At 38.6% G+C, this 27000-nt stretch overlaps 1 protein-coding gene across 2 annotated transcripts; it reads left to right on the top strand.

The window, feature by feature from the left end:
• The first annotated feature begins 8531 nt into the window (after window positions 1–8531).
• LOC108677995 lies at window positions 8532–26917 on the top strand. 2 transcript variants are annotated; one of them, XM_018166319.2, is made up of 13 exons: window positions 8532–8586; window positions 17687–17796; window positions 18320–18458; window positions 18930–19055; window positions 19341–19461; window positions 19996–20240; window positions 20416–20667; window positions 20920–22100; window positions 22611–22771; window positions 23538–23762; window positions 24197–24252; window positions 24443–25688; window positions 25865–26917. In XM_018166319.2, exons 2-13 carry the CDS (start codon window positions 17714–17716, stop codon window positions 25927–25929), a joined length of 3900 nt encoding a protein of 1299 aa, XP_018021808.1. In that variant the 5' UTR covers window positions 8532–8586; window positions 17687–17713; the 3' UTR covers window positions 25930–26917. The 2 variants fall into 2 exon arrangements, with proteins under 2 accessions (XP_018021808.1, XP_047736412.1); XM_047880456.1 differs by having other exon boundaries at window positions 17675–17796.
• Window positions 26918–27000: the final 83 nt, after the last annotated feature.

Below are 27000 nucleotides of genomic sequence, written 5' to 3'. Positions count from 1 at the left end.
AAAGGGCTTCAGCTATCGTCGGTCGGATTATGTCGGGCCACCGCAAGATGACGATGCTGGTGGGTTCCTCCTTTATTTATTATAATTTATTATAGATATGTTATGTTTTCGAAGCTTTGAATCTTAATATATGAAAATAGAACTTGGATCTGAAAAGTCACAAGTGTTGGAATCAAAGTAACAACGAGGAGAGAATTTAACGTTTTACATTTATTTTCAAATAAACAAATTAAGGTTTCGTTTGAAAAACTTAGATTTTTAGTGCACCTTTAATTTAAAACAGTATGAAAGTTAAAATCCATTTTGGAATGGGTCATTTTTGAAGCAACTTTCCCATAGTTCGACATTTTTTACGAAATTCTGAATAACATATAGGATTAACAAATGTTAAGAATAATTATCTATCCCTATATAGCTCCTCCATTGGTGTATTTTATTTAATTTAGTTCTTCCATTGGCGTATTTTTTTATTTCCATATAAGTTTTCTCATGAAATTTTCTAGCTATATAAATTTTGTAATACATGCGTTGTGCTAATTATGCAATGGCAAGACCTTTTAATATTCATGAATTTATTTTTGAATTCTCGAAGGTACTTACTTTTATTTGATTACTACGGAAACGTAAACTGTTGTAACTGGCCTCAGACTATTGAAATATGCAAGTGTATTTTATTTCGTTTTTTTTTGTACTTGTATCTTTGTGTTTTTGTATTCATGCGTATTTCGCGTAAGATAAAGTGTGAAATTTCCATTTATAATAAAAATTTAAATGAAAATAATATTTCATATTATGTCAATTTTATTTCCACACAGAACTAACAATCGTATTGCCGACAGCAAGTAGTCTGTACAAATCTCATTCTTTACAGTTGTATTCAGGTGTATGCAGAGAGCGGCGCTCCCACATTCCTTCTTCACTGAATGGGCTCATACTACGTGTTGAGAATGTCGTCCGAGTCGTGTACAAATATCGTAAAAATATTGTGAACTCTAACGCAACTTTGCTATCACAATGAATGAAACCCACTTTACTACCGCAATGAATGAAAATATCTACCAGTTGATAATTTCTCATCATTTCCAAGAATTAATTTGAACCCTCTCAATCACAGAACCTATACATGTTAATACAACTTTTGATTCTAAATTTCTTTGGCATCACATGTATTTAATTTTTGGTACATACCTAAAGGCTAAAAGATTTTTTAACTTTTCCACTGCCTCGTCTCCAAAAATGCATTTTGAAATCAGTAAGCAAAAATATCTTCAATTGAGATTTAAAATAAAAGATATAGAAGCACCCCATCTGCGGAGAGATCTCAAACTTTATGTATTATCTTTAATATTTGGAAGAAAGCTAGATATCAAAACAATGCAATATCTATGTATATCATATGCGTTTGCAAATTGTAGTGTAAGTAGCACAACACGCATCAGCCTAGGTCGTGTCTGCCTAAATAACTCAAAGCTCCGTGTCATAACTAAAATATTTGAAAAATATTTACAATATTTGGAAGAAAGCTAGATATCAATACGATTTAATATCTATGTATAGCATATGAGTTTGTAGTGTATGAAGCACAACACGCGTCGGCCTAGGTCGTGTCTGCCTAAATAACTCGAAGCTCCGTGTAACTAAAGCAGTTGAAAGATATCTACAATATATGGACGAGAGCTATTCATCTATGCGTTCATGATGTATGTATATCACTTTAGTTTGTAGTGTATGAAGCAAAACACGCTCGCCGCGGCGAAGGTCGTCAACCCTGAAGCAGGGTTGGAAGTACCGCAGCTTCCTGCCATTGTTGCTGCTGAAGCTTCTTCGTAAAATTCATTGCGCCGCCCCAACTTGACTATTAACTCTTCACGTCGCAAACCTGTTCTTAATACCTGTGTTTTTGGATTGTTTAATTAATTTTAGCCATGATGAAGATAAATGTTACTTATGATTAAATGAATGTGAAGCGTTCATATGTCTGAATTTATTTTCAACTCTTTCCACTTGATTGCAATGATCTTCGATCGTACCTTAGTTGAGGATCAAACTTGGCGAAATTTCGAACCAAGTTTTCGAAAATTTGCAGGAAGTAAAATAATATTATTATAGACCCGCCAATAAGGTATGATTAAAAAAACATTGTCATATGAGTTTGTTCCGCGTCGTTCAGTTATGGTTATCAGGAGTTTTGCACAAAACAAAAAAGAACGAAAAATTTTGATTGGTTTTGTAAAGATCAAATATAACAAATAACTGAGCATGGTTCTTATACGAACCTTAGGCCTACATTTCACAGTTTGCCGGTAGTTTTGTTAGAGATACTCCTGAAAAAGTCGAAGAATTAACCAATTGATGTTAATAAAAATGACGTTTAAAAACCAACATTTATTTATTTCATCATCAAACTAATTCAAGCTCACCATCACAAGCATCGAAGCCGAAAACAGCAAAACTTTGGAAGTAGCACTACTAAGATTTAATTGTCATAAAATATTTTTAAAACAGATTCACAATATTAGTAAAATTACTTGTTAATATTTCATGAGTGGCCAGGTATAGAAGGTTCAATAATATTATAACCAAAAGGAGTAGCAAATGCAATAGTAGACAAATATTTGCAATGAAATCATTTAAATTCTCCAATAATTCTGATATATTCGTCTGCCAGTTTTTAACAAATCTGATTTAAAAACGGAATTTTTTAATTACTTTCATGTTCATGGATAACATGGTTTCCACTTATAGCTGTTAATGTAAGATTGCAGAATAACTCTGAACTTTATAAAAGTAATGCGCAAAAGTTCACAACAATTCAAGCACATCAACTGAAAATTGATCCAAACATGAAGTGTATAATATAAATCCAAGCAACATTCTAGCAGGAGCATCACTGGTCTTAGGAACACTATAGGCGAAGCCTCCAATAGATGTACAGGATGTGATCAAAAATTAAAGATTTATGATCGTATTAAAGTAATTAATGACTTCTTTTTATTATTTATTTGGTAAACTTATTTATATTTGGGCCTCATTATATTGAAATTTTCGGCTTTTTTTAAAAGCCTAATAATAAGAATTTTAATAAATACACTTGAAATTATAGAGGGAGGCTTTCTAATATTTTAGGAGGCTGAAGCCTTCCTATAGAATAGGCCTAGTGACGCCACTGCAAAATTTGAGTACGTTCCCGGAAAGGAGGAACTTATAATAATCATTCTAAACGGATGTGTTCTCTCCTACGAACAACAGCTGTTGAAGCTGGCCATTATTCACAATATGAAATCATTAATATAATGATTAAATTTATAATAATTCATATTTATCAGTCACACATCCATTATTTGTTTTGTTTTCTTGATTTCTTCGTGATCGCCGATGAATTTCAAGTCACATGGTGGGGAAGTTTCGTCGTTGAAATGCGAACATATTTCGTAACGCAGAGATGAAAGTGTCGAACACGGTGATGCTAGAGACGTGTTCTCACACTTTGCTCTCAGCTTCACCGTGCTGGACATGACGTACATGTTCTTGCAGGTTCAGATGAACTCGTAGCTTTATGCATGTTCAAGTTCTTATACATTCGATGAACGAATTCTTTGCAGTGAAAATCGTAGGCGTTTTTAAAGTGAAAATTAAGTGACTTAAATCTAACACTTTACTTCTTACAATTTACCGTGAACTTTACATTTATGACGCAGTCTGAATCATAGTTTTCGTGTAGCTAAAGCTTACTCATTTTCATCATACAGCTCAGTCATAAACATTAGAGATCATACAAACATGCCAATGTAGCTAAAAATTCTGCAGCCAGAAAATTATATTCAAAAGAGGCAAAAATTATCAAAAAAATTAGGTATAACCTTTGTTATTAATTTCTCGTGACAATTAGTTAATTATAGCCATTAATAATTCACATACTTCTATCAATATAATACTTCAGATGCGCTGAAATAAATAAAAACTAAAAACTTTTAGCATAGCACTTACATAACCGTAAACAGCGATATGCATGGTCTTATTTATCTTCATTCATAAAATGCTATATCATTTCTGGTGTCTTATAGGCACAACAATTATACGCCCTCATGCTGCTGCGTCCATTACACGCTGGGAACAAGAAACTGAGGGTAGAGTGAGGGTATAATTGAGCGAGCTACGGGTGTACTGATGAGCGCTATTGAAGACACCAGTCGAGGGTATAGGGTACGCAGGCTGTCATGAGGGTTGGGACGAAGAACAATTTACGAGCAAACTGCGCAATAAGAGCGAGATAAAGAGCAGGAGTGAACCTGGTTATGGCGGCACCCGCACCGCAAATGAATGTAGGAATAATAGATAATTTTTCACCAGTTGTCAATGGGGATGAGTTTTAGCGCGCCGGTATAATTGATTATTTAGGAAATAAATAATTTATCAACAATTAGCAATTATCCTAATAACTTCTTCAAATAACTCAGCCGTGAGAGGTCAAAATCTGCGCAATTGGCCATAATCAAAACATTATTAGAACGACTTCAAAAATATAGCTTTAGGATAATAAACGATTAAGAGGCGAACAAGAAGCTAATTTCGCAAAGTTTCTAACCTGCGATGCGAGTAAAATTCAACGTAACTGTGAGCACACAACTTCACTCTCATCAAAACTACACAATTTTGGTGTGATTCCAGACAGAATTAATCGTAACTCACCATTGGCAATACCTCAATTAAGATCTTGATGCTTCACACGCTCTCCCTTTCTGCTCAGTTGGAATTTGATTTTTCAACGAAGTCATGGTAATCCATCACTGGTGGACCGGTGCTGCATGGTAGAGGTCGTAGAATGTGGGACCGCTATTGGATAAGTGTGGATCTAGTCATGTATGGTAAGCTCATCACTAGACCCCCACCTACCCAACCACGATCCCATGTCTCCTCATGGTGCGTGTACTGCTTGCAATCTTCAATGCAGAATTGATAGATGGAGCTTAAATTTCAAATAATTGTCGACGTCTTGAATTTACTATAGCTTCTCGTTGCCAATAATTATTTTCTTTATATATGTCAAGTTTCACCATTCATCTTCTAATGTTCCATCGTATGACAAGCAAGGTTATGATAACATCAGCGGCGTTGGGCAATTTCACAATTATTAACATTTCTGAAAGTTGACACAGTCTTTGTTCGGGCGAAAAGATGTAAGTTACATGAGAAATAGAATAGAATAGAAGTGTCGGCGTTGAAGAAATAGGCCCATGGCCTGTTGCCGATACTTGTACTTTTCGTGGCTTGATTCACAAGGGATCCGGACGGCACAAGCTGGTAACGTTCCTTCACTGACGTCACCTTAGGACTGGTAATCCGGGTTAGACATTGGCCATGTATTTAGTGGTATTTGGGTTAATCCCAAAATATTTAGTAGTATTTGGGTTAATCCCAAAATATTTAGTGGTATTTGGGTTAATCCCAAAATATTTAGTGTTATTTGGGTTAATCCCAAAATATTTAGTGTTATTTGGGTTAATCCCATTACATTTAGTGTTATTTTGGTTAATCCCCCCCCAAAAAAAATCAGAAATAATCCTGTTAAAACAGAGGTTGCTCTGAAACTTAAGAATATGTAAAAAATTACATTAAAGCGTAGAAACATCGATATGGCGAAAGAAGGTTTTAGATGTCAAATAGCTGATAACGTCAACCGTAAACCTATGATATATTGTTATGATTGTTAATGAGACAATTCAAGATTACAGTCATTTTGTGCAAAAAAATTGATTTGTAAATTTGGAAGGAAGATTGCGAGTTATTGTATAACCGAAAACCACTGAAATCTTAAACAAATTATTATTTCAATTAGTTAAGTGTCACAAAGGGGAAAGCGCAAGAAGTGCAGAGTAGAAGTTTATGTTTCGATAAATGCAATAATATAGAAATTTATTATAGTTCTCTCATAAGTAATATCATATCCGTTGCATGTCATGAAAGATAGTAATTGTTGTCTACATTTCAATCATTGGAGATCTAATTTTTCGTGAAATATCTTTCGTAGAAAAAATAAACCATAAATACATTTTTATCATGATAGCAAGTAATTTTTTATGATGCGTCATCGGTACTCAAGTATTCAATCAGCTTTGTTCACGTCCTATTCCAAGTCTGCGGCAATACAAAATCAAAGTAAATGGCATAGAAATTCACCGTATCTGCATAAAAGGAAACGTTCAGGAGTCCAGCTCAATCTTCATTCATTTCGACAATTCTAAAAAGTAAGTACAAGAAATTTGTAAACTAAAATTCACATGCATTCTTAGCAGTCTCCGAAATGGATCATTTGGTAATTTGAATCAAGGATGTATGCAATAATAATGGAATATATATGTGAATGTCGTTGCAGTTGATTAAGACTTCGGCATGAGCGCGTCATCAGGGCTTGGTTCCAAGAACGGTCGCGCAGCCTCAGCTTCGCTACCGAGAATCACGCTGCAAGAATTTCCTTTCAGTGCAACAACGTCTTCATTATCAAATAAATTTAGCAATGCTTCAGCGTTAGGTGTGGGAATTGATATCAAGTATCTGCAGCAAGCAAAACTTAGGTGGTTCAAACTTTCAAAAAATCGCCAGTTTTTATACTTGTGAATTTCCTCTGAGTCAGTCAAACATTTATGTTTTCGCCGTTGTCAACCTTTATAGGTACTTGAGTTAAATATTTGATATTAGAAATACACCTATTTATAATTGCGGAAAATACCCAATATCCATCCAATCTAATTTCCATCAGACATAATTTTTTGGCCATGTGATGATCTCGTGGAAACGCACTCCATGTCCGTGAAGAAATAACGTCACAATTCCGCGGATTTTGAAACCCACAATCAATTAACTGCACCTATGAGAATTATAAAATATGTGATTTGTCGCAAAAAATCTATGATTGAGCTTTAACGATAGCTTCAGCAGGCGATGCAGTTATCATACTGTTGGCGAGGATTATCGTGCAGTTAGACTTTCATGCACATAGTTCATGCTGTTTTTAAAGATAAATAATAATTTTAATTGAAAGCAACTCCTATCCTGCGAAAAAAATTAAGAAATTACAAATACGGTGAAGGCATGCAGTCATTCGAAACCCAAGTTATCAACCAGAAATCCTTTCAATTTTAAATAATTACTCTCATAAACTTATTATGAAACAAGCCCAGTTAGCAAGATGTAGCTCCTTACCGATACACCAAACATGCAAAATATTAAAGCGAAGAATTTTCCACTTTTTAGAACAGGTGAAGGTTTAGAAGGATATTTCAAGCTACGGTGTTCATAAAAGATTGTTCAAGTATGCAAATATTTTTTAAGACCAAACCAATCAAGTATGACAATGAAACACGCGATGTGGCGGGTGGAAATCCGCGTTGTTTCTCGAGAACGCACACGCGCTCGGAACAAAGAACTACTACACCTAACCATCGTCAGGCGACGGGGTACCTGTGACCTTGGGGATGTATCAAGGTCTTGCTTGTTTGAGGGTCCCTCCTTAATTCGTACGACAACCAACTACGCAGAAAATACTTTACAAAAAATAATTGAAAAAATACAGGAGCTGCACTCCTTGTGAACTATGGTTTAAATACAATTGCTACCGTTCGAGGGAAGAAATTACGATGCACAATACCATGCAGGTCCGTGATGCGACAGCACCACCTCACACCAACACGAGCGACCGAACAATGAACACTGGATGGCTTGCTGGGCCTGACCCTCCGGCTTCTCCATGTAACCCCCGCAACTCTCCCGCGCTCACGACACCCCCTCCTCCCTCATTTCAAGACACACACCATCCACACTGATGCACAAAGACCCCTCCTCCATTTTAAGACTCAAACGATCTTTGTCATTGGAAGACACATTTCATACAATCTTCTATGACCACGAAAAATAGAATCTTAATGATTACAGAGTTAATTCCAATCTCGATTTTAACATACTTCATCAACCTGACATTTAAACTTCTAAAACAACTCTGAGAACCCTCCCTTTGCTGCGGGTAATGGTGACGCGCGAGTTACGTGGTTGTTGACTTTTCTGTTAACTGGCTTCTTATAAATATCACACCTTTCCGGTCGATTGTACTAAACGATTACTACAGTAGGATTTAAACTCAAATTAACAGTTGTTGAAAGAGAATATTACCTCTCTTACTAGATAGGTACAAATATTTTTTCTCCTTATTCGTTATTTATTGCAACGGATCACGAGGTCGTCTTACATTTATTATTAAATTTATTTCACATGTGTTAGCAGTATGAAATTGAATAAGCAAGAAACATTTTGTAATAAAATGGGATAATGTTTTAACCTATCTACTATATGCGTCTTTCAAAGTTTTGAATATGCTTCAAGTAAACGATGACTTATTGGATCCATTTAAGAGCTCCTATATTAATTTAGCCAATATAAATGATTTTCCATTTTATCAACATAGTATCCGTTGTTTAGATCATTTTATTCATCACCTTATGTGTACCAAATAATGCAGCCTTTCTTCCTTTCCGCAGCGTCGGAGATTTTCGTTGACCCGAGATGTCAGTGACCTCGACGCTCTTGTTCTCGATGGTAATGATCATTTTGCCTAGGTACTCTGAAATTGCCTATGTCTCACAAAATATGTTTCTTCGTTATTGTTACCGTTTGTCATCAAAGTGATTGCAAATTTATCTTTAATTTAGGGAATTTTTCTGTATGCACTTTGAAGTACATACCTAAATTTTCTTACGAGTGATGAGAGCCAGTTGCTAAATATTTAATAAGTAGTAAATGAGAATTGAAATTTGCCTAATCTATCTATGAGTTGTTTTGCTCTTGTTTATTTTCCAGAATGATTTTAAAGTTATATCAATCCTAGTCTAAAGGCGTTCTACAAAATCATTCATTTGAAATTAAGATTTTGCAGTTTTGCCAAATTTGAATTTTTGATTTCCATTACTAATTATTATTACTATTAGTGTCAGTCTAGCCTACCAGACTACCATCAAAGCATAGCAAACTAACTTTCCTTATCATAGTACTATTAGCAGTGATAGCACATAGCTTATATATCAATATATGTTACCAGGCATGCCAGCCAATCCAGACTGGAATAATGGGCAGTAGCCACCTGTAGAACTGGTAGAAGAGCAAAAATCACCCGTGCACGTGGTCCAATTCCACCCGTGGCCATGCATAATTTCACCCGTGGCCAATGGCCATGGATAATTTCACCCCTGGCCATGGATAAATTTAACCGTGCCCATAGAACTACAATTTCAACAGTAATGGCCAAAAGCCCTTAGAAAGCACATCAACAGAAATAATTCATTACATGTAAGCATAGTGACAAACCAGAGATTTTTTAGAATCAGTTCATTTTTAATTTCCTCATTTACTCAAGATTTAAACCAATTTCTTAAGTATGATAATCATAGTGACAAACCAGAGATTTTTTAGAATCAGTTCATTTTTAATTTCCTCATTTACTCAAGATTTAAACCTATTTCTTATATATGATAATGCTGGTATCCATGATACTTTGCTTGTCTACTTATAGGACCATAGTGGCAAACCAGTGATTTTTTAGAATCAGCACATTTTTAATTTCCTCATTTACTCCAGATTTTAACAGATTTCTTATGTATGAAAATTCTGGTATCCAAGATACTTTACTGGTCTACTTATAGGACTCAAAAATGAACTTGAGGAAAGAGTCTAAAAAACTCTCTGCTTTGCCACTATGTATAGGACTCAAAAATGAACTTGAGGGAGAGTCTAAAAAAACTCTCTGCTTTGCCACTATGCATGTAAGGCTATACTGAATTCGTCGTACCTACCTTCTTTCACAGATAAAGTCACTCACTACACTTCACGTCTCTCATGATGCGGATTGCGGACACGCGAGCAGCTACATCAAACCCTTCAGTAGCGAGTTACGAATTTCAAGAAAGCCTAAATCAGAACATTAAAAATCCGTGCTAAGAATTATGTTTTTGAAATTAACCTCATGAAAAACGTGCTAACATTTAACATTGTCTTTGCACGTTTGTTTGGACATCGATCATGTTCAGCTAGTGGTTGCGTCAGAAAACCAGAGAGTGATGGGAAGCCTGCCAAAGACCACCACTGCCCTGGATGTAATGGACTATCATGACTCCTGCCCTCCGGAACGTAGCCTTCAACACTTCTGGAAAATAATATAGACAGCCGAAAGCCACCAGACAGAACGAATCAATTGAATTAGACCAATCAGCCCTCGGGAGAAACAGCCGGCGATCGAATGGCCTAGCATCGTCCGCCGCATCGCGAAAAAATTGTACACCACTCGGACGTAGCGCGCCGGAGCCTTGAAGCGAATGTGATATCCGCCACCAAGCCGTCCGTATCTAGGCAGTGCGTCGAACCAGCCCTCGGTTGAACGCCCGCGGGTCAAACGCTCCAGCCGAGTGCTAACCCAACCTAACCTGACTCAGCCAGTCGCACGGCTCTTTCGACCGACGGCCTGGTGGTGCACGGCAGGTTTAATGCGAGGCCGGAGATGGGCAAATCCAAGTGGTCGCAGGCTGTTGCGCGCATGTTGCAATTCGAGCGGTGGCCAGGGTATGAAGTGATGCTTCGACGCAACGTTCAGTGGTGGACGGCCATTCGACCCTAGGCTATTCGACCTCGTGTCTGGGGGGTGTGGAGCTCAAAATATTCAAAGCAGAAGGATGTCAATGATCGGTTACGGATAGCAGATTCCATTCACGGCTGATTGGTGGATGTCCGGAAAGATCCAAGGCGTTCGATTCAGGGCTTATTGGTGTACAAAATTTGTGGTGCACGGCTGCGTTCCCGAGATATCAATATTCACTTTCAGTTTTATAAGCCAGTAATATACATAAAGCAAATTTATTTGATTCGAAATTTCTATAATTAGTAAAAACGCGTCTTGCTTATCGACTTATCATACAAATTTTGATTAAACACATTGGACAATCCATGTACATATTAGATCCGAATGTCACTCCTTACATAATTTTATATAATTAATACGTACACAATTTACGTTTTAATTGATAAAAATAATACGGTTAACAGAATTAATGCATAACGACTAACGCCTATTTAAATTATTATCATATTAATTACACATGGCGCACAGAGCTGGGATCGAACCCGCACTTCTCTGGCCAAGTACGTCCAGATAATCTGAACTGTAGCCTCTGGGTTACTGTTCATTATTCTCATTTATCTCTCATGAGATTGGCAATTTTTGCTATTCAAATAATAATCTATAAAAATTGTGGTCTATAACACTTTCCTATGCAGTAATTCATACGTGAGTGAAAATCAATGGATATTATTCGGCCCTTCTTTCAGAGTATAGTAACAACAGTCAGACAATAACGCGTTGGCCTTGGAGTGAAGTTATTCATATAGATTTGTCGGGAGCGCAGCCGTGCACCACAAATTTTGTACACCAATAAGCCCTGAATCGAACGCCTTGGATCTTTCCGGACATCCACCAATCAGCCGTGAATGGAATCTGCTATCCGTAACCGATCATTGACATCCTTCTGCTTTGAATATTTTGAGCTCCACACCCCCCAGACACGAGGTCGAATAGCCTAGGGTCAAATGGCCGTCCACCACTGAACGTTGCGCCGAAGCATCACTTCATACCCTGGCCACCGCTCGAATTGCAACTTGCGTGCAACAGCCTGCGACCACTTGGATTTGCCCACCTCCGGCCTCTCATAAAACCTGCCGTGCACCACCAGGCCGTCGGTCGAAAGAGCCGTACGACTGGCTGAGTCAGGTTAGGTTAGGTTAGGTTGGGATAGCACTCGGCTGGAGCATTTGACCCGCGGGCGTTCGACCAAGGGCTGGTTCGACGCACTGCCTAGATACGGACGGCTTGGTGGCGGATATCACATTTGCTGCAAGGCTCCGGCGCGCTACGTCCGAGTGGTGTACAATTTTTTCGCGGTACGGCGGACGATGCTAGGCCATTTGATCGCCGGCTGTTTCTCCTGAGGGCTGATTGGTCTAATTCAATTGATTCGTTCTGTCTGGTGGCTTTCGGCTGCCTATATGATTTTCCAGAAGTGTTGAAGGCTACGTTCCGGAGGGCAGGATTCATGATAGTCCATTACATCCAGGGCAGTGGTGGTCTTCGGCAGGCTTCCCTGACTCCAGTCAAACCGGTCTTGTTCGATTGATGAAGATTAGGGCACATTACATACAAATCACTTAATAAATCAAGTAACGATGCGCAACATTCATAATAACGGAACTATATGCCTATGACTATTGTCAATCTATTCCCTTTAACCTTCCCTGAGTTTTACGGTTGCATGGTTACACACTTTTGGTTAATGAGTTTAGTGCCGGATGTATTAACACATTACATAGCATTAACATGTAACCTTAAAACTTGCAGAGGGCTTATGGAAATATTCATTATACGAGCTGTGCGAGTGGATGCTAAGCGAATAATTGTGCAAGTAAAGGCTAAGCAATTACATAGAGTGTTCACGATTCGACAACTAAGAGTATTATTCATATGAAAAGCATGAGTACCGATTATAATGACGAAACTCATCAAGGGTGAAGAAAAAATGTTTTGTTTGGTATTACATATCATAAGTAAGGTAATAACATAACATAGTGATGTCGGCGCTGAAGTGTAGGCCTGATGTGGCCTGTCGCCGATTCTTTTCCATTTCGTGCCTTGTTCATAGATCTAAACTCGTGTCATTTGACCGGATCTTTTCATGACTGGCGATAGTTTGAAGAAGCTACTAGACTTCCACCGGGTTCGATAAGGAGCTAGGCATTTCAAATCTGAACATATATTTTTCCATAGCTTTATCTAGTCTGTTCTTGAACGCGTTCATACTTGGAGCGCCAACAATAAAAAACAATATTTTGTTTGGTACTCGTTGTTAACAAATGGGGTAATAAAATAAGTTTATTTAATTTGGCGTGCGTTTTAATATATTAGATGCCATTATTTATCTTTAAATCATTTACGAAGCCTTTCATAACACACCTACAATTACTGTGTAAAAGTGAATGCTTCACTGAGAGAAATGGGTGGTCTGGATGACCCACTTTGATGAGTGAACCGCGTCCGAATAGCGATGCACTTTTTCGACTCACTTGCCCCAGTTGTGGATAATTCTGACCTATTTCAGGCCCTTTAAATTTCAGGTATGACTCGCATGTGGTGATAGGTTGCTCTGACGCCCAGATGCTCCCTAGTTATCCCTGCTACGGGTGGCTTCAAAGGCAATTTGATGCCACAAGAGAGTCATGCCTGAAATTTAATGGGTGGATCGACATTCAGACATAATTGACTCATCAAAGTGGGTCATCCAGACCCACCCATTTGTCTTAGTGCTCATGAGTGGAGCGATACATGTCAAAACTGATTTAGTACATTTGTTTGAAAATGAAAATTAATTCAGAAATCCTTTGAAAAACGTATAATTAATATTGACTACTCCATTGTATATATTGTATTCATCAGACGGCAACATATCACAACGTGATGATGCAGGACCTTCCATTGATCATCGTGGGACCACCTTCTTCATGCTGGGTTCCACAGCTGAAAAAAAAATCATCATCAAAATTGTTCTTTAAGGTAATAAGGTAAAGAAAGGAAATGTTCGGCAATAAATTTGAACAATCGAGTTCCAGATGGTTCTAATTCATTACTTTAATTACCGTACGTATTCGCTTTACGTATTACCATACGTATTCGTGTTGATTTCAATTATATTTTTTACACAATTACTGACAAATTCAATAGTTTATTGAATTGGTTGGTAGATAGCTTCCGTAATTGTAGGATAATAGGGAGGTGTACAAGTTCAAGGATTAGATGGTTTTATTATTTCTCCATGTACAAAACATAGGCCTGGGGACAAAGATGAGCATTGGAACATGACATGGGGTTAATTAATTTATCTAGCATCTTCAACGCATAGTAATATTACCTAGCTCCGCTGTGCAATTTCTATGCCTATGAATTTACAATTATATAATAGATAATAATAATAGCAGTGCCAGCGTTTAGTAGGCTGTAGGCCTGTCGCCAATTCTTAACATCGCAGAACATTCGCAGCTTGTTGCGGTCTCGAACGCGCAACTCACTATTGGAATTTAGTTACAAATGGGAATCAAACAATTTCGAAAGCGTTGAAGATTTATTGAAGAGGTTCGTAAAACGAAGAAGTTCACGCAGTGGGAAACGATAAGAGTTGTTGGTCGCACTGCAGGATAATTCACAGGTATCAGAAATGGATCGAAAATTAGGAATCTAAGGATCACAATATTTAAAGCACGGAATAAGTCACTGTTTCACTTTATGAACATCTCTCTCTCTCCCTCACTAGTTCTCACCAAATTGCCGAAGGCAACAAAACGTATTAATGAATCGAGTCATAGGTCAGCAGCCGGACAAAAGGAATTAGCAGCAGGGCTGAAGACCAATCGGAACGAGGAGGTTGTGGGGAGGATTCTTATCTGAACAGACGGATGAGAATAGATCATACCTATAAATGGCTGAACTAAAGTATAATGCAATTAATTTCAGCACAATAATCAAATAAGATTCAAATTCAATCAATGGTGACACGGGCAAAATGAATATAACTAACCTATTTGTTACTGTTGAGGAATCTTAGATAAGAGTTCTCATAGAGAATTACAAGAAGGAAATAGTGAAAATAGTTAGAGGCGTGTTCGTTTGTAACTAATAGTTTAAAGCACGGCATGCAAGCATGCATAGTTAAAGCAGAGCTCTACTGCTGGTAGTCAAAGATTAGCAATGAAGCTCCATGGAGCTACACAAACCCTACCGGGTTCAACTACTGGAGTAAATCCAGTAAAATAAGAATTTAATCGAACGAACACAGAAGTACGAACATGCTGATCAGCTGAACTAAACAAAATGAAAGCACATTCGTACAAACTCAAATTAAGTTAAAGATAAGCAAGGTTTCACCGTATTAAAACGAGTGACTTTTGTATTGTATTTATAATTTATTTGGCTAAAACATTAATTTCTTAAGAATTTCATAGCAACGATCTGGCGACCAGCACTAGAATATTAAGAACAATAGCAATACGATATTAAGAATGCATTGACACTTATATTATTAAGAATATTGGGAATACGATATTAAGAATGTGTGGACACTTATATTATTAAGAATATTATGAATACAATATTAAGAATGTGTGGACACTTATATTCTTAAGAATATTGGGAATACAATATTTAGAATATGTGGACACTTATATTATTAAGAATATCAGGAATACAATATTAAGAATGAGTGGACACTATATTGTTAAGAATATCAGGAATACGACTTATATTATACGTGGACACCTATAGTATTAAGAACATTAGGAATACGATAATTAGAATAAGTGGACACTTATATTATAAGGAATATTAGGAATACGATACTTTAATACCGTACGTGGACACTTATATTATTAAGAATATTAGTAATACGATAATAAGAATGCGGGGACACTCATATTATTAAGAATATTAGGAATACAATATATGGAATACATGTACACTTATATTATTAAAAATATTAGGAATACCTTCAGAACACTTATATTATTAGAACACGATTATAAGAATACGTTGACATGTTTAAGAATACGCGGCCATTTGACCAAGTTGGATACATACGGCCCAGCAAATTGAAGGCGGTATGCTCAGATGTTAACAATAAACAAAAGAAATACGATAATAATAAATATAACAGTTTCAGCATTTATGAGGCCATATGCCTGTCGCCTATTCTTAACAACGCAGAACATTCACAGCTTGTTGCGGTCTCGAACGCGCAACTCACTGCTCCAAGTTTTGCTTGACTGCTCCTCGTCGATTCTGACCAGAAACTGGCGCACGGGTCGCCTGCCGAAGACCACCACTGCCCTGGATGTAATGGACCATCATGATTCCTGCCTTCCAGAACGTAGCCTTCAACAATTCAAGCCGTCCGTCTCTAGGCCGTGAGTCGAACCAGCCCTCGATCGAACAGACACTTGTTGAAGGACGATAAATTTTGGAACAGAACTATACTATCTGAAACCTAACCTCAGATGCGGTGAACGTAAAATTACGTAATTTAACGATGCCCGGAAGTCAGATTCGATCCGCGGCCTGGTGGTGCACGGCAGGTTCTATGCGTGGCCGGAGGAAGACAAAGCCGAGTGGTTCACGGCTGATTGGTGGATGTCCGGAGAGATACAAGGCGTTCGATTCAGGGCTTATTGGTGCACAAAATTGGTGGTGCACGGCTGTGCTCCCCTGGCGCACATTCAGAGCTGTATCGAACACGCGCATGTCTGCTCCAATTTTGGTACTTTGAGCTTTAACAACTGCAGGGCCACCCGGCTTGAAGTATTCTGAAGATTATTTATGTTATACGATTAAAACAAGTGACTTTTGTATCGTATTTATTATCTATTTCACTACTGCATTAATTTCTTAAGAACTCCATAGTAACGACTCGACAACCAGTGTTCTCAACTTAATTGCCTGTAGAACCATCCGACATACGAGTATCATATACATATGCTTGCCGACGATCCAATCCTTCAAGGTGATGGTGTCGGTTGAAAGTTATTGGAGAACGACGTTTCAACCGTTAACTATGTGGAATAGCAGCTTGTGAGCTGAAGCATTGTTGGTTCAAAGTTTGTGAGGTACGATGGGTCAATTGAGTACAGCTGCTTAGGTGCCACTGCCAGGATGACTATATCAATAGCATTTAGAAGGTTGATGTTGGCTCCGGGGCTGATTTGAGGTAATTTGCTGGTCTATGGCGCGGCACCTCTCGTTCGGCAGCTCGGTGTGAGAAGTTGAGAGACGGTAGGTCGCAGCTGTTCACACGCTATTTCGTAAAATTGCCCGAGAACAGTAAATACTCACCCGCGATTTTCGAGAAGCACCCGGGAGGACGAAAATTGCACCCGCGATGTTCCAACTTCACCCTTGAAGAGCCTCTTGTCACCCGCGGTATTCTAAAAAATCTGCCCATTATTCCTGTCTGGCAGCCAATGAATTAGTCTGCCAAGGCAGCCTTCAAAAAACAATCTATTTGATTAACAAAACCAAGGTTACTGAGTCCCAATTTTCCAGTGCAATTGAAAAAATTCATAGTTATGTAGCAATCAAACCCTTCAAATCATTATTCTGATAATAATTTGAAATTCTGTCAGTCTGAATGTCTGATCTGATCTGGATCAGTAATTACTAATTAGCATTTAGGCTTAGCAGTTAGCTCATTAATTTGGCCGTATCAGGACAAACAGTAATATATGTAATGGTTTTTATTGATAAGCAGGTCTTTATATTAAATGCAATACAATATCTGCTGAGACTCTTGACTGTGCTAAGTGGCAAGTGCCATGAATGGTGACTTATAGTTATAAGTTATATGTCATTGATAATAGACTAGATTAGTAGTATTACATAATGCTAGTATTAAGTTAGGTAACTTGAGTTGAAATGAGTTCAGTATAATAAATACTTTGTGTATGACTGTTCATTAGACTTTGAATAACAAATACCGTAGTCAATAATTATGTGAATAATTAATGGTTTTTAATTAAATTTGTATTTTACTTCTATAAATTTGCATTTCTTTATATACTTCAACAGAAAAATTGATGGCAGATAGTGGAGAACATGGCTACCCTCACTGGAGATGTCAGAGTCTGGAGTCTAAGAGAAGATGTTGTTGTGAGAGATGCTGATTTTTCAGCTGTCAGGTACAATTGTATTTTGGATCAAATTTCTACCATGATTGCCAATGATATTGACACCCTATGATGACAAATTAAGGGAACTCAGTATTGTAACCATGCTCAATGCAATTAAATGGCCTGCATGATGCCATGCTCAAAGTGTCAACTCAGATAAAATGAAACTCTAAGAATTAAGATTTCTATTTCAGAAACACAATTCTGCCAGTATTATTGAGAATTTTTTGTACTAGATCTTCTTTAAGCCCTCAACCTTCCCAAAGGTTCATAGCCAAGAATTTGGGTCAAGACACATTGAAATTGAATGATGGTGCATTGGGAAAATTATTTATATGTTTAATATTTTATAATAAAATATATAAAATAGAATTAGTGCTAAATTCTAGTGAAATCACTCAAATTTTAGCAGCTGATGCTTCTAGGTATAAATTATCCATTATTCATGTAAATGTTTTCATTGTGTTCATTTGAACAATTTTGACCATGCATTTTGCCTGAATTGGTAACCAATGGATTTTTACCCATTCAGATATCAAGACAAGACTGCTGTTAGGAAGGAGCGTATCTATTATGAAGAAAAAAAGCGGTACATTGAGGCAAGAGGAGGCTGTGCTGCTCCTAAAAACAGTCGCCCCACTCGTCTCAGAGATGCCATAAAAGAGTTTGAGGTAAATGCATCTATTCACTTGCTACAGAATATAATTTTTGACTTTAATGGGTTCAGTCAAGGGCTTTCTTCCGGCCCAGAAAGTGCTTTTGCTCATTTTTTGTAAAGTTTTTTGCCATCCAATGTTTCTCTTGATGACATCAAATTTTCAGGCAAGTATATGCCTATACCATATTTAATTATTGGATAATGGTTGAGAAAAATACATTAATTTTCCTTTACACAATTGTATTTTATTTTTCTTTATTTTTATTTTAAAGTTTCATCCTTCTTTCTCCCAGGGAAACGGTTAACCATGACATTTCTTGCTTGAGCTCTAAATCAATTCAGTGTAAATTTTGTATGAGCCTAAATGTAAAAATTTTTTCAGCAGATTCCAATCTATTATGTACTGTAACATCAAATTTTCCTGCAAATTCAGCTCTATATTGTTTTTAAGATTCCACTTGAAATTATATTGAATCATGTGCAGGAATTGCTGGGAGCAGAACAGGTGGTGTGGAGTAGCTGGGGTGCTACTAGCACCGAGTTTGCCACACCATCTGATGACGCACATGAAGCTCTGGCTCAGCATCATGAACCTTGCAGAGTTTATTATGTATGCTTTCTTGTTGCTGTTACTACGCTTATTTTGCTGGCAATTGCACAATGTAATATGTTCTGCATCCGGAGACATTTAGATCATATGCTTACAGCTCAGGATTATATTGTTATTCATGATCAGTCTGACAAATGCCATGATTTAGAATATAAATTATTAAGATTAGAAGTTATGTAGAAAAATCATTGATTTTGTGAAATGTGTACAAAAAATGATTTTACGTCATTGATGTAATATATATGCTCTGTGCACATTTCTGTAACACTGGACGACGTGGAACAGATGGTGCTGGCGTCTGGTGTTGTGTGTACAGCTCTGCTCAGTGCCGTGTCAGGCGATCTGCGTGGTCTGACTTCTGACAAGTACATGACTGGCAAGCTGCTCTCTGAACACCCTGCTCATGGTTAGGTTTTACCTTGATTGTGAGATCAATCGTTTAACCCTGAAGCAAATTAGTCATTGCAGTTTATCCTGCTGATATTTATGCTTTATTACTGATGCGACTGGAAAATGAGTGAAGTTCATTGTGAATTTTGAAGTAAAAAAATTGTCACTGTGAGCCATGACATGAACAATGGCTGTAGCTGCACTAAGAAACTGCTTGACATGCACCACAGTTAAATGTTTATTTTCAACAATTTTACTTTTTCAATATTTCTTCTAAATTATTTCTTTTACTGTGTGCTTGAAGCCATACCTAGTGGAGTTGCGCAAAGACTAGTGGAGGACAATATGATCGCGGTCAGAATTTCAATTCATAAAGCCCAGAAATTGAATCCTTGCTAGTAAACCTGCCGAGATAGACAATACAAATGAGATACGATGTAAAAAGCTTAGCTTTCTCAAGAATTAAAATTAAAATTTCTGGACTACCATAACTCATAAAGTTGAAATTAATCTCCCCAAAACTAATTAAGTTGCTGATTTTTTTTTGCAGCTGCTATCACATCAAACCATCTGGTGATCACTTACAATGACTCCCGCGTGTCAGTGCTCCACATGGATGCCTACACTCCTCCATGTGCCTTGCCACTGCCACTCTCCCAGACCGGGGACTCCACGACAGGCTACACGGCGCCTTTATTCTCTTCACGACATCCTGCCCTTTACACTGCGCAGCTCGCTGGCCCTCATGGCCGCCGCTTTCAGAGGAAAATTTCTGCTAACTCTACGGGAGACATGGTGTGTTGATGCTTCAAATGCAATGAAGTTAATATAATTGCAATTGTATTTAATTGCACTGTAGTGATGTATCATGCTTATATTGGATCAGATCATTTGTGCTCCTTTGAAAATTATCTGAAGAAATCTTTTGTTGAAAATTCGCAGTATTCATTTTTTGTACAACCTTATGCAGATTGCTGTGTGGTGGGAGCGATCCGAAGACGAAGTTTATCCTTGGTCTCCTCTGGAGCGTGACTGCAGGGACAGAGCAAACATTCTTATTTATGGTCTTCGTTGCGGTCAGCTGTCTTTGTTCGGGCATGCGCGGTCACACTTGCCGCCCCTCAGTGTTGCGTTCAGCGCGAGAGACGCCAATGTTTTGCTTAGTGTTGAGCAAGGCTTTGACAAGAAGGGTGGCGTCAGTGTTCTCTCTGTGGTTTATAAGGTGAGTTATGTGTGTTATGAAAGGAGCATGTGCAGGATTTAACGTTTGATTAAGGATTGCAAGCTTGAAACGAATTGCCCTCTACTATATTCATTGCATTAGTAATATATGAGAACTATTAGTACCTATTATGTGACCTCAATTAGGATTTTGAATTGTTTATGATAGCATTCATTAGTGGAGATCATAATTCCCAGATTGACTTTGAGCAAACAGACTTTCATTTTATCAAGTCTTTATGTAAATTTTCAGGTTGGAGATAGCAAGGTAGAGCGTGTTTCCGTCACAACCATCCCGTTGGAGGCACCGGTAGCAAGCCACAGCTACAGCCCAAAGGAGGACCGACTGTTTTTGGCATGCAACAACGGCGTCCTTGCGCTGCACTCGCATGCATCCACGCACCTCACGAGAGCCGCTCTCAGCCCCACGCACGTCACCTGGCTGCAGCCTGGGGCTTTACTTGCTGTTGCTAATGACAGAGGACAAGTCCAGTTCTTTGACATGGCTCTGAGTCTTGTCAGGGTGCAACTTGGAGGAGAAGATGGGCTGCCACTTCGTCTGCTCGACTTTGCTGACTATTTTTGCCACCAGCCATCTCTTCGAGATATTTCTTGGGCTCCCGCTCCGGTCGTCTTCAGTTGTAGTGACACAAAACGAAACTACAACGCTAATGTGAAGCGCTACTTGGACGTCCGGGAGCAACATTCTTCCTTATTACTGGTGTTGCAGTACGTGCGAGGTCCGTTGCTTTGCATTCGTTTCAATGCTCCTCACTTTTCACTCACTCATCCCGTGTCCAACCCTCGGCTGGATGACCTCAGCTTCTCGTCTTCACTAAGCCCAAACACCGAGGACTCGGATTCGCACAACACCTCGCAGATATCTTACGGCACAACCACGTCCAATTCTTCGGGCTCTATTGCTACCAAGAGTTCAGTTAATAACCAAAATAGTTCTCAGAATACTACAGGAAATTCATCTGGTCATGCATCAAAGGACGACCAAGGCTTGACTGCTCATTACTGCAGCATTTGTCCGGACGTCCTAGTTGGCGAGTATCTTCGTCACGGCCAAGTAGAAGAAGCCATCAACCTCAGCAGGTCTCTGTGCTGGGAACAAGATGGTGGTGCTGCTCTGAAATGCATCAGCAGTGTCGTCAACTACATCATTAGACGAGGACAAATATCCCGACCTTCAAATAGTGTAACTCCGCATTCTCCAGCACAAGATGACGGGCAAGACAGAACATCCGCTCTCACGGTACCATCACTAAATTCGTCTCCTGGGCTTTGGGAAACTCGTATCTTGAATGCGGCCGCTGTTTTATCCTCGGGCTTTCTCTCACCATCGGCACACCTCACGCCTGCCACTGAAGAGCTCTACGGCCCTCCTGTGCGAGCGCTTGCCCGACGATTGTTCTTCAAGTTACTCAGGTGAATAAAAATAGGTTAGGTATAATTTTATTCGTTCTTTTAAAGCAAGTTAAGAAATATTTTATTCTCAGGAAAGGTATGTCCTTATGCTTGGGAGTTCAATATTCTTGAAACGGATTGCAACGCAAGCAAGTTTCTTCACTGGCTGACCTTGACGTTTGGTAATTCTCAAGAATATAGTTTTTAAAATTCTAGAAATATTTTCAAGGATATTTATCACTAGAAAAACGAGCCTTATTGACCTTATCACATCTCTGACGATTAACGCTATTTTAATTACGCTGGTCAATAATACGTATACACGTATAATTAATTATAATTAGTTAATTGTAATTATAATTGTTATAATTATTAATTGTAATACACGTATAATTAAATGATTCTTGACCAGTTTGAAAATTTAATGTCATCAAGAAGTCTTCTTTGCCTTCTTTCATCTGCCCCAGGTTGTTTTGTATAAATATTTAAATTTTCCAGGGAAGCGACAACCTAATGCTTGTCTGTTCTCAGGAGTGCGTGCCTGCAGTCTGCGTTCTCTCTGGCCCAGGATCTGGGTGACCCCGACTGCTTTGTCAGGCTGCACCGGTCCGCTGAGCGGGCGGGCTTACCGCAGCTCGCAGCGCAGTCTCTGCGACACGCAAACAGCCTCCGCTCCTCATCAACGTCTTCTTGTGAGGATTACATGAGAACTTTCAATAATTTATTAAATTGCAATAAATTTCGAGATGAAATTAATCTAAAATTATTGCTAATTTCAAAGACGGCTAACTATATTTTATGGATTGTTCCTGGAACAATCACGTTATTTTTAAGTCCGGTACGCAACTATAAGATGGCGCCCGTCATGTTTTGCCTGTTTGCCATATATTATAAGTTTACAATCCATGGCTTTTTTTCTTTTTGTAGTTCAAGAAGATTCCATATTTATATGTCATTTTAGTCTCGCTGAAAATAATTAGCTCAATCAGATAGCCTTTTCAAAATTCTGAGTACAATACTGATTAAAAATGAGTTATAAATTTTAAGATAGACGCTGTAATTCTTGCAATCGGAGTTTCCCGAACCGAAAGTCAAATGGAATGTCTAATGCCGCCATTGCCAGACCAGTGGCTTCGGTCCTTCTTCCATTCCTTTAAACATGAATTTCACTCACTCGCACGTTCCCGTCTCACCTGTCTCTTCGCACATTTATTGTGTCATCAATACTTCACATCACAAGCACGTTCCCATCTCACGTGCGACTTCATGCATTTGTTGTATCCACTCTTCATATCACCCACACGTCTCTTCTCGTTTGCCTCCCCACTCACATATTCTACGTCAATACCTCAACATCACTCACACGTCCTTTTCTTTTCATCTCACTCACAGGCGAGTACTCATTTACTTAAACGCACAGTTTATCAGGTTAGGTTGTACAGTAATTCGTTTTCTCAGGCTCTGGCAGCTGCTCGCACAGCGGCAGCTCGTATTCTGGCAGCAGCAGCGGCAGCTCGTGCTGCGATGAGGACTGTTCACATTCCAGCTGTACAGACGGCAGCACCAGCAGCAGTGGCTCTGAGTCTTGCTCCACCTGCTCCGACTCTTCCAGTGACTCAGACTCACATGAAGGGTTGGAGGAGCGTGGAGAACGCCAGGGTGGGGATGGGCGCGAAAGTGAAGGTAAGAAAAACATTATGATTGTTATTGTTGGTGCCATTGTTTGCCCATCAGCAAGCGGCATTGATGCGACGATTGCAAGCAGAATTGATTCAAATCAAATAGTCTCAATTCTGTGGTTGGGTATTGCTGAAATGCATCATTGCCTCTCAGTTTAGGCATATAATCTTCAGAGACGACTGCTGTTACTTGGCCGTTTTATCTATATCGATTTGAGACAGTGAAACTTGTTTCGTGTAGGGAGTTTGTAACTAACCTCAAAATTACTTGCCTATTTACCGTATTAGTTATACAAATCCATTTAAACCAAGACAGTCAATTACATCTCAAAATCTTCGAAATGTTGCAGCCAACAATACCTATACTAACCATACTAATTGAAATAGTGAGATTAAATTGAAGTTGGAAAGTATTTAAACCTATCAATGATATTCCAGGCCCTGGAAGTTCGCAACACGACGGAGTTTCCAGAACCCCTGACGACGCTCGCGCTGTGAGTTGCAAGTCATTCTGTCAGTAGCAGTTACGTATGTGGACACAAAATACAAACCGTATTGCAAGTCTTGGAATTAAGCCAAATAACAAATTCGAAATGTTGGTATTTTAGGGACACTAGCCTCTCAGTAATTTTATTTCCATCTACTCAGTTGGCTGATCTCATTTGTGCGTTCTCATGACCGCAGATTCCCGACCGACCATTGTTCGTCCAGCAGCCCACGAGTGTTCCTCCGCCTGTCCCTGCCCCCATCCTGCCGAGAGACTCGAATATTTCTTCAGTAGAGGCCGTAGCCTCGTCCACTATGACTTACTATGACCCGCCACCCTACACTTCCCATAATTTCACTCGTACCGCTTCTGTAATTAATCCTTCTGGAACCTCAAATGATGTCACGGAATTCACTTCGAACTCTGGCACTTTGAAAGCAGCTAATGTTCCGAAGCCAGAAAATGTGATTCGTGGCCTCAAACCTACGCTTTCCCATACTACGGTTTTGAAAAACTCGACCAAGTCTTCTCAACTTCATGACATGAATTTTAAAATCGATCTAAAAGATGATCTTCAAACCACACGCGCCGTTCCAACCACACAATATAATGACGCTTACGTTCCAAGCTCTGCTCACCAGCTCGTCGCCAACCAGTATAGTAACTCAAGAAATGTTACAGTTCTTAACACCCAATCAAATGCGATGCGTCACTATGGGCCTCTGGAAAATTCTGGGACATCTTCTGATCAAACTGGTGATCCTTACTCGAAATCGTCCGGTAATCCAGTGAGCGCAATAACGTCTATGGACGGTAAAGTAACTATCAACATAACTCAGAACGAGAGCCTCATAAATGTCCATCGCAACACTAAACGGTCGAGCCACCGCAAGAGCAAAACAAACTCTCGCAAACGCAACGAAAGCTCGTCCGTGAGCGAAGAGTTTTTTCTAGAAAACAAGAGCGCCGTGTCTGAGCATCGTCATTCGGGGAAAGAGATAGAAGTATGTCACTTCGAACATAGTCATGTGGCCGCTCCCAAGTCTCGGCATGACAAGAAAAAACAGGAAGTCAATATTCCATTTAAAAATCGTCGGTCCCAACGAAATCTTACGGATGCTATGGATGCCGCCGATTCTGCTATTGCAGCATTACATTCTGTCAGGAAATCCATGGCCAATGAGCCTGACTTAAAAGCTGTTCCAACGACTGTGGGGTCAAATGTTTTTCAAAATTCCGATCCAAAAAACCACACCCTTAGTATTGCTGAGAGTAGTCAAAATACAACAGGGGCTTCCCACAATCTTGCATTAAGAACTCTGCAGTCAGTGCCTAATACCTTTGAAAAATCCTCATTTGTCCCCAAAGAGACTCTTCCTATGGATGTTGGTTATTACAATGAAGATACTATTGACGAAGAAATGAACAGGAGCCTGTATCAAGGTGAGCAATCAATATTTGCTTGTCCACATTCTTGTGAATTGCATGATTTGGCGAGAATATTGTGGCCCGAACAATAATTTCATATAATTGTTTCAGGTTAAAATAGACTATCGCTTTAAAGACATTGTAGACCACTGTGTATAGTTATTAATGTATGTGACTTTTTTTCATTGCAGATCTTTCAACGGAAGAAGAGGAGGGCGGAGGTACCGTTAAAGTTGTTCATTTTGGCGTCGTGTAAACCCCGCACACAGTTCTCACCTCAGCGGAATTTTCGAAACTTTTTGTTGCGCATCGCCTTCATGATTGAGAAAAATTCTCTTCATTTTTAACTTACTTTTTCTTACTAACATTATAAATTTTATTTATTTACATTTTATGTTGTTTTTTAATAAGAATAATAATGATTATACGACTACATTGAAATATACAAACATGCATAGAAGTGTCGTAGGCTTTGTCCTGACAGCAATGTCCCAGCTTTACTCCAAGATTACCCACGAGCAGCTAACTCATATTGAATGCTGAACTCGGACCTTGAGCTGCATTTCAACAGTGCAGCCCCACAATCCGATATTAAATCAACGTTGGAACTGTTATTTTATAGAATCAAGGTGAATTCCACGTGGTTCCAACTTCCTTTGCCTGGTCGGGCAGATCTTCAAACGTGTGTGCGGACTTTACTTCCTAATTTTTATTAGAATTTGTTACGGTAAAGCCGCGGAATATTGAATTCCTTCACGAAATGGCAATTTTTCACGTCTCAACCATGTCCAATTTCAGGTGCAATACTCAATACAAAAAATTCATTTTTCCTTTCAGATTTAAGATTTTCCGAATGTTGCTTATGTTATCTTTGTCTTCTTGCAATTTATACTTCCGTTGTTATAGATCGCATTATTTATTTTTACTTTATTCGTATGTTGAGATTAATTTTAACTTGTTGATTGTTATCTTAACTTCTAACTGTTCTCTAGTTGTTTCTAACACTCATATTTCAGTTGAGACTTCTTCCGTGGAAAATACAATTATTATTCTATTTATTAGTGCATTATTATTCTATATATTTCTGTTGCAACTGTAGTCTACTTCATTTTATTTCGAGCTTCGTAGTGTCCTGTTTAGTTAATTCATCTCTAATTTGATAGACTACTTCATAATTTATTGCTCGAACACGAAAAGTGTAATCCAGATGATGGCGCGAAATAGTATTTTCATAAAATTTTATATCTTGATACTTAATATTACTTCGTTACTTATACTGGAAAATTTTCTTTCTCCCACTCGTAATGATGCGAGGTAGAGAAGTCAT

The sequence above is a fragment of the Hyalella azteca genome, unplaced genomic scaffold (assembly GCF_000764305.2).
Source record: "Hyalella azteca isolate HAZT.00-mixed unplaced genomic scaffold, Hazt_2.0.2 contig5416, whole genome shotgun sequence".
Lineage (NCBI taxonomy): Eukaryota > Metazoa > Arthropoda > Malacostraca > Amphipoda > Hyalellidae > Hyalella > Hyalella azteca.
Note: the sequence above shows the minus strand (reverse complement) of the source record. Positions and strands in the feature narration are given on the sequence as shown.

What these genes read in the sequence shown, in the direction of transcription:
- LOC108677995 (XM_018166319.2), top strand. Translation starts at nt 17,714, where the DNA reads ATGGCTACCCTCACTGGAGATGTCAGAGTCTGGAGTCTAAGAGAAGAT. An exon ending in AACCTTGCAGAGTTTATTAT is followed by an intron (nt 19,056 to 19,340) that starts GTATGCTTTCTT and finishes GACGTGGAACAG; the next exon opens with ATGGTGCTGGCGTCTGGTGT. An exon ending in CTCCTCATCAACGTCTTCTT is followed by an intron (nt 22,772 to 23,537) that starts GTGAGGATTACA and finishes TCGTTTTCTCAG; the next exon opens with GCTCTGGCAGCTGCTCGCAC.